We start from the raw sequence: 13,337 nt of genomic DNA on the forward strand, positions 1-13,337 counted from the left end.
TTGGACACTAACCCCACTGATGCGACATCCAGGAGGAGCAGACTTTGGTGAATCGTTCGCCCAGCTCGCCTCACATGGTTTGCATTGATTGGATTTGGGAAAAGCATGCGGAGCTTTAAGTTTAGCGGTGTGCTGTCCAGAAACTGACCTCGGGTAAACCCACAGAGAGTCGGTGGACTTTGGAGAGATCCTGCAGAGGTTTTTTTTGCGCAGCACGGGAACTCGCGAGGATGATCTCCAAGCCCGAAGCTACGACAAAGGAGTGAGTGATATTTAACGTGTTGAAGGACGCATCGGCAGCCATTGAGAATCGGTCCAAGATGATGTCACTGATAGATCTGGACGATGAGCAGCGATGGGTGCCCACTCACGTGAATGTCACCGTCCTCCGCGCGAGAGGACTGCGCACCAAGGGCAAGCACGGCAGCCGCTACCTGTACACCATCATCCAGGTGGGGAAGGAGAAGTACACCACCGGGCTGGTGGAGAAGGCGGAGATGCCCGAGTGGAACGAGGAGTGCTGCTTCGAGCTGCTCCCGGGGATCCTGGAGGACGGCGGCCGGAGCTCGTACCCTCCTGGGAGCGGAGACCTGGTGCTCACCGTCATGCACCGCGTGCTAATCGGGCTGGACGTGTTCCTCGGACAGACCATCATCCCTCTGGATAAGATATTCCAGGAGGGGATGTGTCCTCGAGATGAGTATGTCCTGTTTGGACTCTTAATCCATCCAGCATGACATTGAACCATCACTATTAGACAGAGGAGGTGTCCCATGTTTTATGGCAGGCTAGGTTAGACTGTTGAACAGGTGAAACTCAAATTTAAGAAGTTAATGGTCAAAATATCAGGTAAAAATGGCGAAAGAGGCCAAAAATAACAAGTAAAACTAGGGATGTCAAAAGATGCATGGATCTCAGAGTTTCTCTTTAAGGCTCATCGACTTCCTGTTTGATACAGACCTGCTTTAACAGGTAGAAGATTCTAACATGAGCTAAACCAGAGAAAAAGGAACTTGTTATGGATTAAAAGGATATAAGTGAGCTATAAAGGAGGTGAATGTTTGATATCACAAGGTTCAGATGACTTCTGACTCCTCCACTGAGCTGTCTGAGTTTTTAAAGCAGAGGTGTCAAACTCAAGGCCCGGGGGCCAAATCCGGCCCGTGGAATGATTATAGAGATCCTATCATATTTGTACTGTAACTGGCCCACCAGTATGAGGTCTGCAGATTTCCTCCAGTATAAAAATGGAAACTTCAACTTGATTGTTTAAAATGTCCTTGATAAACCATAAAATCTGAAAAAGTAAAGAGTAAGAAAAAAGAGATAAAAAGTCAAGAATGTGGGGAAAAACTGATTTGTGTTTATTTCATAGTTTCAATTTTGCATCTCAAGATTACGACTCAAATTTATGATTTTGACTTTTCATTTCATGCTTTGACATTTTCAACTCATAATTTGGACTTTAAAGGTCACGTTTAGATTCATAATCTTTACTTTTTATATCATATTTTGACCTTTTTGACTCCCAATTTTGAATTTAAATCATATTTTTAACTTTTTAAGTCATCATTTTAAGTTCTAGCTCATATTTGACATTTTCAACTCCTAATTTTGGATTTTTAATCCCACATTTTGAACTGTTAGACTCACAATTTAAAATTTTAAGACATAATTGACTTTTAAACTCACGATTTCAAATTTGATCTCATATTTTGACCTTTCAAACTCATGATTTCAACGTTCTCCTCATATATTTGCTCTTTAAAAACATTATTTTTCTATGTTTAATATCATGTTCTGTTCTTTTGAACTAGTAAGTTGGAATTTTTATCTCAGATTTGAGCCTTTTAACTTATCATTTTTACTTTATTGAATTTCCAAATGATTTATCATCAGTGCTGTTATTTTTTCATATTTTATCATTGGTAAAATGAGGTTGACAGTTTAAGGTTGTGTTGACCCTGTTCGGCCCTCAGGTTAGACCTAAATCCAGAATCTGGCCCCTGCTGTGATTGAGTTTGACACCCCTGTTTTAAAGTGAGCAGAGATATTAAGGAGCAGTGGTGGACTATTTCACACCACTGTGGCTGCAGGAGACTCTGCAGTGGATTAACCAAAGTGTGCTAAAAGGGTCAACAAGCATGCAAGCTTAATTAATCACGATTATTGTAGTTAATCTGCGACAACCACAAATTTAACCTTAATGATAACTACTGTTATCAAAGAATCAAAAATGAATTTATTAATTCATGCTGTAGTATAATACAGCCTTTTTCAAAATGTAAACTCCTTTTCCTAAAACAGAAGGTGATGTCAACATTGTGGGTGCGCACACTGAACTAAACTATTTGGAAAGTAATGCTAGACTTTATATCTAAGCCATGATGTGCACGAACGTCAGGATGCCAGAGAATAAAGAAGAGGGGACTGAAATAACTTTAAGGGGGGAAAATATTTTTTGTGAAAAGATGCAAAAAAGGCGAGAGGCATCTGGCTGCAGACCTCGAGCAAACCTCTACGCCGGTGCGTTCAGGCGTGGACCTCTGCACTGGGGCGATGATGTATATTACCCGAGCCGAATATTCTGCTCTAGCCGCTTGTCCACTGGCTTACCCTAAATCTAACCACTCGGGTTTTAATGCCTAAACGGAACCACATGGGTTTTAATAGTGTAGGGGTCGTGGTCTGCTACTGCACGCCCCAGCGTAGTGGTCGTGGTCTGCTACTGCACGCCCCAGAGTACAGGGCTAAGCTAATGTCTAGTAAGAGTCAGCGGTCTAGTCATGCTAACAACAGCTAACACGCTGCACGCCCCAGCGTAGAGGTCGGGGTCTGCTACCGCACGCCCCAGCGTAGAGGTCCGCCCCAGCGTGCAGGTCTGCGGCTGAACATCCCAGCGTAGAGGTTTTATCGAGGTCTGCTGTCAGACCCTCTTGAAAAAGGCTGAAAACTGACAAAAATGGGTTTAAAATGGCAAAAATTAGCAGAATAAGTGGTGAAAGTGGCTACAGAGTGGCAAAAATGGGTTAAGAAAGGGGACAAAAGGTATCAACTGGGTGGGAATACCGTGAAATGTGGTTAAAAAGTGGCAAAATGGGTGTTAGGTGGAAGAAAACTGGTGAAAAGTGCAGATGGATTCGCCTGTTTCCGTGTCTCTTACTGGCGAATCAATCTTGCAAAGCTCCCGTCTGAACCATTTAGGCCCGGTTAGAAAGTGACAGGACCAATCAGCGTCAAGGAGCAGTACTTTCAGGCGCAGCGGAGTAATGGACGTAAGCAAGCAGCGAGCAGAGACCGGTGCTGTTATGGCAGAGGACATCAGTGTGGATGCTGCTAAAGTGCCAGTTTTATCAGAACTTGACGACATTTCTTTGTTAAAAGAAGAACAGAGAACAGCAGTGAGTTGTTTTCTTTTCAAAAATGACAAAGTCGAGTTCTGACATGTCTACAGTCACCATGGTTCACGCTATGCAGTTCTATATGGAGTTTATTTGACAGTAGCGGCGTATCTCAGTTTGGGGCTACGACGTCACGTGTTTTGTTGCTCTGATTGGTCTGTAAAAATGTGACAGACATAACACTCATTCAATCGCCCTCAAAGTTTTTTTTTCAAAGGCTCCGCCCTTTCCCAAACACCATCTATGGAAGGTTTTCCAGATGGATGTGTGAGACACATCCATCTGGTGTGTCAGGTTACAAAAATGGGTATAAGTGGCAAAATGGGTTGGGAAGTAAAAAAACTAAAACGGTCAAAAATGGCAAATATTCTGAAAATGGTTGAAATAAAAGACAAAAAAAGTTGGTTAAAGGTGATAAAAATTGTCAAAAAGTGGCAAAACTTGATTTAAAGTAGCAACAAAAGTGGGAAAATGGGCAGTAAAGTAGTGAAAATCAGTTCAAACTCAGTATAAACTGGTTCAAAGTAGCTAAAAATGGGCACCAAGTGGCAAAAATTAGATAAAGAAGCAGAAATAGGTCAAATGTGGAATAAACGGCGAACATGGAGGAAAAAAAAGTGGTCAAAATGAGTGGGAGTATGAGGAAAAGAGGTTAAAATGGCAAAAATAGGTTGGCAAAAGAAAGGTGTTGAAAAGTGTTCACAGTGTTGAAAAGTGGCAAAATGGGTTAAGGATGCCAAGAAGGCTTCAAAAGGCTGGAAATATGGGGAAAAGGTGGTAAAATGGGTTAAAGCTTTCAGAAAAACAGTGAAAAGGGCTAAGAGTGGCTAAAATGGGTTAAAAGTGACAAAATGGGTTGGAAAGTACCAAAAAAAATGGCAGTAATATTGTGAAAGTGGTTAAAATGAGGGAAAAATGGGTTGAAGATGGTAAAAAAAAAAGTAGAAAACCAGGTTTAACGTGTAAAAAACAGGCAGTTAAGGTAGTGAGAGTCAGTTCAAACAGGGTAATAATAAGTTTAAAGAGTCAAAAAATGGGTGACAAGTGGCAGAAATTCAATCAAAAAGCAAAAATGGGTCAAATATGGAAAAAAAAAATGTGGCAAAATGGGGGGAAAGTGGCAGTAAGAGGTTACGGAGTGGCAGAAATTGGTTAAGGAAGGTAAAATATAGTCCAAATTGAGGGAATAAGGTTCAAAGTGGAAGAAATGGGTTGAAGATGGCAGAAAAAAGTGTTTAAAAGTCATCACAGTGGCAAAAAGTGGCAAAAACCAGTAAGGTAGGCACAAATGGGTGGGGATATGAAGAAAAGCGGATAAAAAGTGGCAAAATGGAATAAAGGTCTGAAAGTGGCAAAAAAGTGGAAATGAGAGGGTAACGTAGTAAAAACAGCAAAAATGTGGCAACAGTGTTAGCCAGGATGCTAGCACCAATGCTACTGATCCAGCTCACATGCACTGATACCAACGCCGAGCGATGAGGAGTGTTCTCACTTCTGTATTTTCCGGGTTGATTAAGGCTAACGGCTCTTATCTCGGTCCCTCCAAGCTCATAAAACTACTACTCTGCTCTGATATCCTCCAGCAGCAGCTCCCACAATGCACTGCAAATCAACAAGATGATGCAGTATTTTCACAAGTGCTGATTTTAGCAACAAACACTCCGTCCTTACACACCATCAACATCCTCCTCCTCCGGTTGTAAAGCTGGCGTATAGAGTAGAGCTGCAGCATTTTTGGCTCCGAGCAAAATACGTTTGTTTATGTTTGATTAACTTTCTTCTATGAGAAAAAGAGAAAAAATGAGAACAGGGTTCGGTATTATTCTGCAGAACCTCCTTAGCTGGTGTTAATTAAGAAACAGTAATTGCTTTCCACAGTGGTTCTTAATTAGGTTTGGAAATAGACCTGAGATAAATCTGGGTATTAGTGCACCAGGAGAGGAAGAAGCACTCAGATCTGTTACTTCACTAAAAAGGAGACTATGTTGTGTTTGAATACTCTTTCACAAGTAAACAGTGTTGAAATGTAATGATGCACTTTAAGAATTAGTAAGTTATATAAATGGTCCTGAAATTGGTTGTTCTGCATGATGAATACTGTTATTAGGCCCCTCGTAAGTCCTTTAATTAGAGCCTAAGAGCCAAGGATGTGAGGACCTTATTGTAATCCCCAGTCTTATTTTATTCTATGAATGATCACAAATTACAGCGGCTTTATAAAATCCAAAAGCTCATTAAACCGTTCGTGCAGCAGGCCTGGTGATATTTGATGGGATTCAGACAGCTGATTGGGAAATTAGCTCTATGAAGGTTCCTCATATGTATGTATGTTGGTGAAAGGTCTGGACTGCAGGCAGACCAGTTCAGGACCCGGCCTCTTCTGCTGTGAAGCCATGCTGTTGTGATGGATGTGGTATGTTGTCTGGATGGGAGCATACGTTGCTCTAAAAGCTCTCTCTACTTTCAGCATTGATAGTTCCTTTCCAGATGTTAGAGCTGCCCACGCCATAGGCACTAATGCAACCCCATACCATCAGAGATGCAGGCTTTAGAGCTGAGCCAGGAGAACAAGCTGGATGCTCCCTCTCCTCTTTAGTCCACAGGACACGGCGTCTGAGGTTTCCTCTGACCACAGAACAGTTTTCCACTTTTCCTCAGTCCATGTTAAATGAGCTTTGGTCCAGAGAAGACGGCGCTGTTTCTGGATCCTGTTCACATATGGCTTCTTCTCTCCATGATCCAGCTTAAGCTGTCATTGGTGGATGGCACGGCCAACTGTGCTGACAGACGATGATTTCTGTAATATTCCTGAGCCCATGCAGTGATTTCAGTCCAGAATCATGCCTGTTTTTAATGCAGTGGCCCCTGAGGGCCCCTTCAGTCAGTGTTAATCTTGTTGACTAATTATTTTCGTTATAGTTTTTGTCAATAGCCTTTTTCTCCCTGACGAAAACGAGACAGTAACTAACAAAAACAAGTGCGCATGGACAAAAACTAAAACGAAATTAATTTACATTTTAGTCAACAAATAAAAACGAGACGAAAATGTTTGACAGAGACTTTATCCAACCAGATCTAATTTCATCATGTAGAAAGTAGGGGCTAGTTAGGCATATATCCAATGACAGCTGCTTTGGCTGTGTGGAGAGGTGGGATGAGATACGGGAGAGATCCAATCACAACTGCTCTTGCTGCGTGGTGGCGGGGTAAGTTGGGGAGAGATCCATTAAGTCGACTAAATTTACTGTAAATTTCGTCCACTAAAATGTTGGGAGGTTTTGTCAACTAAAACTAGACTAAAACTAAAACTATTTAGATGACTAAATTATGACTAAAACTTAAAGATATTTATGACAAAAAACTATAAAACTAAATTAAAAAGTAAATTAAATTCAAAATTAACACTGCCTTCAGCCTTGTAGCTAGATAGATAGACAGACAGACAGATAGATAGATAGATAGACAGATAGATAGATAGATACTTTATTGTCATTCAAAAATACACCACTGTGCAATTGAACGAAATTTCATTGCATCGGCTCCAGAAATACTATGGCCTGGAACACTTAATTTAAACAAAAGCAAGTTAAAAATAGCTGTAAAATAATATATAATAAATTCTATATCTAAAAGAAACATGATAAAGTGTGTTCCAGCTGCAAATCTATTGCACTAAGATGCACCCACTAAAATGCCTTTAAACAGTGCGGGCCTCAGCTATTTGAGTCCCGCACTGTTTAAAGGCACTTGTCCCTTACTCACAGAGATTTCTCTAGTTTCTTTGAATCTTGTCATGATATTATGGACTGTACATGGTGGGATATTCATTGTCTGAGCGATTTTATATTTAGGAATATCTTTCCTAAATTTTTCTGCAATCTTTAGACTCAGTTTTTCAGAATGGTGTACCTCTGCCCATCTTTACCTCTGAGACACTCTGCCTCTCTAAAATGGTCCTTTTATTCTCAGTCATGTTACTGACCTGTTACTAATTAATCTAATCAGTTGCTTTGTGCTCCTCCAGCTGTTTTTCATTAGTACCACTTACTTTTCCAGCCTTTTGATGTCCTTTCCCTACTATTTTGAGATGTGTTGCTGCCATCAAATTCAAAATGAGCTAATATTTTTCCTGACATGGCAACATGTCAGTTTCAACATCTGATATGTTTTTTTCTATGGTGAATAGAATATGGGTTTTAGAGTTTTGACAATCATTGACCTCTGTTTTTATTTGCATTTTACGCAGCGCACCAACTTTTTTGGAATTGTGGTTGTAGTAGAGGTTGTGCTGATAATCTGAATGACTAATTCAGAATAACTGCTTCTGTGAACATCAGTGCATCACTTAATTGAATCATCAATTAATGCACTAACTTCTCTTGATTGCACACTGCAGCGTCTCTCTGCAGCCTCAGTGGTGTAAAATAAGTCCACCACTGCTCCTCAGTGTCTCTTTTACTTTAAAAACTCACAAACAGCTCAGTGGAGGAGTGAGACGTTGTCTGAGTCTTGTGTTATCAGACATCTACTTTTCTACTGTTTAAACAGTTCCTTTTTCTGTGGTTAAGTTTGTGTCCTAATCTTCAATCTACCCAACGTTCCTTATTTTCTTTAAAGTCAAAGCAGCTCTGAATCCAAACAAGAAGTCACTTAGCAACAGTTTAAGACGGCATGAAAACCATAAATGAAACAAAAAGAGCTTAAATGCAAAAAAAGAGAATTCCAGGTGACAGGTTGACAGGTGTTTTATATTATTAAATCAATGTGAGTAAGTAAGCAGAGCACCTTTATGGAGATTAGATGCAGAAGTGAGTTTAACTTTCAGAATAACAGATTTAATTATCAGCTGTCATCTTTTATTTAGATGCTTTATAACCCCGTAGCTATCAGGAGCTTTAAGATTCATATTTCAAAGGAGTCATTAAAGATGAATCTGTATATTTATTTATATTTAATATGTAAGTCAGTGAGTGCACGGAGAGCTCTAACCTTAGGACAGAGCTGTAGTTTTTTATCTGCTGAATCTGAAACCCATCTGTAAATTCAGAGAATTCGAAGGCCTCTCTTTTAGCACACAGCAGGCCTCTGCAGCGCCGTGTCAAACATTTCCACTATCAGTGGTGAAGAGAAGAATAGCAAAGCAATACAACCCATCTGGCTTTAATTCTAGACTCTCCACCCTTTCAGCGCTCGGTGAAACTCACGCTGGATTCCTCCTGTTAGTTTTGGTTTTCTCTGGTCAGCTCCCCGAGCTCAGGAGGCCAAAGCCAAGGGAGGATTTCACTGGTTGGGTCTTCATACACTTCTGCACACGTCTTACACAATGCATGCACAACGGTGACTGGACCTCGAGGAATTTGAGTTTTGATTTCCTGCTATGAGGTTTGTTGTCAAAGAGTCTGAGCACAATGGCCCTCAGCTGTATCCCCGTTATGTAAGAAGGGGAAAAACATTTCTGAGAGGAAATCAGTGTTTTTTTCTTGTTTCTAGTTGTGCTCAGTAGAATGACCAGATAACACATACAGGCTTTAGATGGCATCACCAGTCAGATATTCTGCAAAAGTTAATACAGCACAGATCAGTGGTTCTCAAAGAATTAGCCAAGGGAGCTAACACTGCAGGAAATTTGCAACCAAATTTCCAAACCCTCGAATCTTCCATAGCAAAATCAAACATGGCGGAAAAACATGAAAATTTTGGTTTGTTTTCATGAGATCTGAAGAAATTAGCACATTAGATAGAAAATAAGATCAGCTAGAATGAGTCGTTACTGTGTTTAGATGACTGAATTAAGCCTTTACATTCAAGTTTAAAGGTCACATATTTTACCCTTTATAGACAAGTTTATATTGATCTCTGAGGTCCCCAAACATGCCTGTGAAGTTTGTCGCGGAAAAAAGTACTCCAGTTTTGGATTTTTGCATGTCTAAAAACCCCTCTTTTTCAGGCCTGCTCAGAACGAGCCGTTTCTGTGTCTGTAGCTTTAAATGTTACTGAGCTGCACTCAGGCCCTGACCACGCCCCTCTCAGGAAAGTGGCTCTCCTGATCCTGCAGCAGAGAGGAGGATCAGGGGAGGAGGGCGGAACTTTCTTCCAAGCAGGGAGGGCCAACCGAACCTGGGGGCGGCGCTAACTCCCCATATGACATCATGAGGGGAAAATCTGAGAACGGCTCGTTTCAGCACACATTTTCTGAAAGGTGGAGAAAGAGAAGGGGGGGGGTGGATGGTTCTGATTCTTAGGGCAATTGTGGACAGGCCAGGGGCAAAAAAGCCCGAAAAACTGTGTTTTGCGTAAAATGTGACCTTTAAAATGTTCAAATTGGTATTATAGAATGTGCTGAAAGGTTTGTACGTAGTTCACATTTGTTGGATTATAATCAGTTATATTTTCCCTACAATTTTAATACTTAAGTCCTTTGGCAGTGAGAAGAAAGAATGTGGATGTCTTGGTGACGAAGGTCACCCATGCCTGATTTAGACTTTGCTTTCTCTCTCATTCTTTGCAGCTGATTGGCTCAAAAAATGACCACAGTTCAATTTATCTTATTCTAGTAGTTTTGGTGTGATTCATGATTACCCCATGGATTTTTTTGATGTCTAAATGGACCCGCCCTAATCTTAATGTTCTCCATGACTTGCGCATGTGAGATTTTGTCATTCTTATCTAATGTTATTTGGCTCAATGTTGGCTGGGATCGATGATTAAAAAAGGAACTATCTTTGGAAAAAATGGTGGAGATCTTCAGATTTGAAAGACATGATATAGAAAATATCTTAAACTGAAAATTCTGACAATGTGACTAATGGATGTGGTTAAAAACATAGACATAATACCTGTAGATGCCCTCTGTTTCAGGCTCTAACGGTAACATATTCGTGTAAAGCCTATGAGACTGACAGTCAGACTGGATGTTGACACTTTCTTGTCTTTTGCGGCTACAGATGGTTCAAGCTCAACTCTAAGGCCGGCAGGAAGGAGAAGGAGCGCGGTGAACTCCAGGTAACGGTCCAGTTCACCCGTAACAACATGACCGCCAGCATGTTCGACCTCACCATGAAGGACAAACCTCGCTCCGCTTTTGGAAAGCTCAAGGACCGCGTCACAGGGAGGAAGAGGGGCGACATGGAGTCTTCCTCGGCCATCGTGCCCGGCCGATACGCCGCCCTCTCAGGGTCCCTGGGGCAGCCGTTTGGGGAGGACGGCGGCGGGCCGGTGCCGTCGCAAGATATCGAGATAGTTGAGGAGAAGAGGAGCAAGGTGAAAGATTTCTTCAAGGGGAGGCTGAGGAAGTCGTCCGACACCAGGTCGTGCTCATCTCTGGCGTCGGACAGTAGCGTGTCTTCCATGGCCAGCGAGAACCCGGGCCCACCACCCAGCCTGGACCTGATGTCGGACCCCCCCAGCTCTCCCATCTACAGCAGCAAAGTGAGAGTGGACACCCACTATGGAGAGACGGATTTAGCTAAAAAAGGTAGGCCCAGAGATGATTTTAAGAGCATGACATCAAAGAGGGCGGCTGTGGGTATTTCCTGGAGACTGTTTGTAAAAGAAGTGGGGCAATTCTCTAGAAATTAGGACAACTTTCACCAACATCTAAAAGGAAATAGGAAAATGAGTTGGAGGACTACATTAAAGCAGATTTTATGGGCAAGGCTCATGCCTCTCATATATTAACCCTTAGGCATCCCTTTAAGTGACTACACACATATATATCCCTAAGGGACATTTCTGCCCCTACTTTAACGCTAAAATTCATGATTTATTTTATTTTTAAAACCGTTTTTTTCTTTTTTTTTTTGTTATATAAAAATGAAAATTTGTTAAACTCCTTGAAAAAATTGGGTCAAAGAGGCAAAGGGGGCAAAAGGTATCAAAACTGAGTCAATACTGGTGCTAAATCACAACTGTTGAGAGCCCGTTCTCTGGGATTTTCAGGGACCCAGCCGACTCTGTTGTCAGGTCTATCTCTTTGTGGCCTGCTGGATTATAGATAATAGGGATAGATCTCACTGATAATGACTAAAATACAAATACTACTACAATAATATTTCAGTCAGACCAAAATATTTCTTTAATAATTGTGTATTTGAAAGACAGAGTTTCTGTTAAGAATAAATCTGGTCTTCAGAGGTACTTGATGACCCCAGTCCTAGAGCTTTTAAATTTTGTGTGCTGATTCAGCTTGGAGAGATCTACAAAAAAGCCTCTTGGATCCGTCCCCTATCTCTAACAGGAAATCCTCTATTTTGAATAAATTAGCCAAATTAAGGGTGTTTTGGGCTTGTCCCAGGGGTCATACTGTAACTCCTCAAACTCCTCCAAAGGCATCTTATCAGATCCACATGATCTTAGGTGTATGGCTAGAGGAGACCTTTAAGATGAAATATTGTGAAAATGTTATACAGAACTCAAGGGGCGTGGCCGTGGCGAGCCCTCAAATTTGCACATCTTCCTAGAAACAGGAAGTTGTTAATAACTCAGCTGTGCATACTTCAATCGGACTCAAACTTTCTGTGTATAATGAGTGACCTTCTATGTACACATTCACATGGTTACAGTTTGTAAAGATTATAGCACCCCCTAGTGGTATCCTTGTACCAAAACCTGCGACTTTTAGTCACAGGGCGTAAGTTTACAGGATGGTAAACACTGAAGTCATTGAATTTCATCACATCTGTAAAAAAATTTATAGGCTTGATGAGAGTTCTGATCCAAACACATTAATATTTATATTTTTCAAAATATGCGCAGCACCACCTTGTGGTTAAAGAATGACACTGCTTCTGGTTAACTGTCTCCTGGTCAACTCTCACTTAAATTCCCTTAGTAACATCCTAAGAGGTGCATCTTGCTCCGATTTGTAAAGCAAAGTCTTTGTTCAGTGCTGTCATGATGATTTGGTTCGCCATGAAACAGGAAGTAGCTCTGTCATGTGCTGAATGTACTAGTACAGACGTGGAACTTGGTAGAAGGTAAGAAACTGAGATGGATTTTGTTGGTGAGCATTGCTAAAAGACTCATTGGCACACCCGACTATATTTTAAAAAAAAATCATCCCACGCAGGATGTTGAGCCTCTTCGAGAAAAAAAAAGCCTCTTGGATCCACATCGCCAAATCAACAGGAAGTCCACCATTTTGATTTAAAAAATAAGACCAGCCCAGGCCTCAAACTGGGATTAACTGCTCCTTCAAAATAATAGAAATTTATGTAAAATTTTGGGAAAATCCCAAGAAGAAGGTAAGAAAAAAGGTTCCCTTCGCAATCAAAAGTAAGGGGAGTAGAGGGGAGTATGTTACAGTTATTCAAACATGCTTGGTGAAAACTGTGCTTGTGTGACAGCAGACTTCTTCGCATTTCTGTATGCCACCAAAAAAAACATCTCATACCGTTCTTAAATCTTCCTGAGTCTGACTGACATCGAAGGGACGGCCCACGACCCCGACGTCTGCCAAACCCAAGCGTGGGCGAATGTGCGAGGCACCGTTCTCTGCTCCTTCCAGCCCTAGTTTCCAGTTGTTTTCCCGAGACCTCAACTTATTAATCCCACATTTCCAGAGATGCAAAAGCAAGAAACTAAACAGAAACAGGCTTAGCTTTCCTCATTAGTGTGGGCTCTAGCAGCATGGCATATTGTGGTCTTGTCTATCCCATTGTTCTGTTTTCTAGGTTGTGAGAGAATTAGCCCATTATCATGAGTAAACAAGCTTCATTGTCTCAAGATAAGGAGATAAATTAAGCTACTATGATGGGAAAACCACCTCTGTTGTCCCAAGATAGCAGAGAAAGAAAGATGAGATTTTGAGAAAAGCACTGGAAATGTAGCAGAGTAACCAAAACCAGGAGTTTCAGCGGAGGAGTCTTTAGTACATCATGTACAAGGCTGGGACAGGAGGAGGGACATGGTACACCCCCCCTCTCTCTCTCTAGTGCA

The 13,337-nt window shown here is 41.4% G+C and overlaps 1 protein-coding gene across 1 annotated transcript in view; it reads left to right on the forward strand.

The window, feature by feature from the left end:
• LOC121515899 (rab11 family-interacting protein 1) overlaps positions 1–13,337 on the forward strand; it is a 36,009-nt gene continuing 22,672 nt past the window's right edge. The window contains exons 1-2 of the mRNA XM_041796839.1: positions 1–700; positions 10,346–10,875. Coding sequence (XP_041652773.1) covers positions 321–700; positions 10,346–10,875 — 910 coding nt within the window. The 5' untranslated portion in view covers positions 1–320. The remainder of the gene's footprint in view (positions 701–10,345; positions 10,876–13,337) is intronic.

This window comes from Cheilinus undulatus, linkage group 10 (genome assembly GCF_018320785.1).
Source record: "Cheilinus undulatus linkage group 10, ASM1832078v1, whole genome shotgun sequence".
NCBI classification, from domain to species: Eukaryota; Metazoa; Chordata; class Actinopteri; order Labriformes; family Labridae; genus Cheilinus; species Cheilinus undulatus.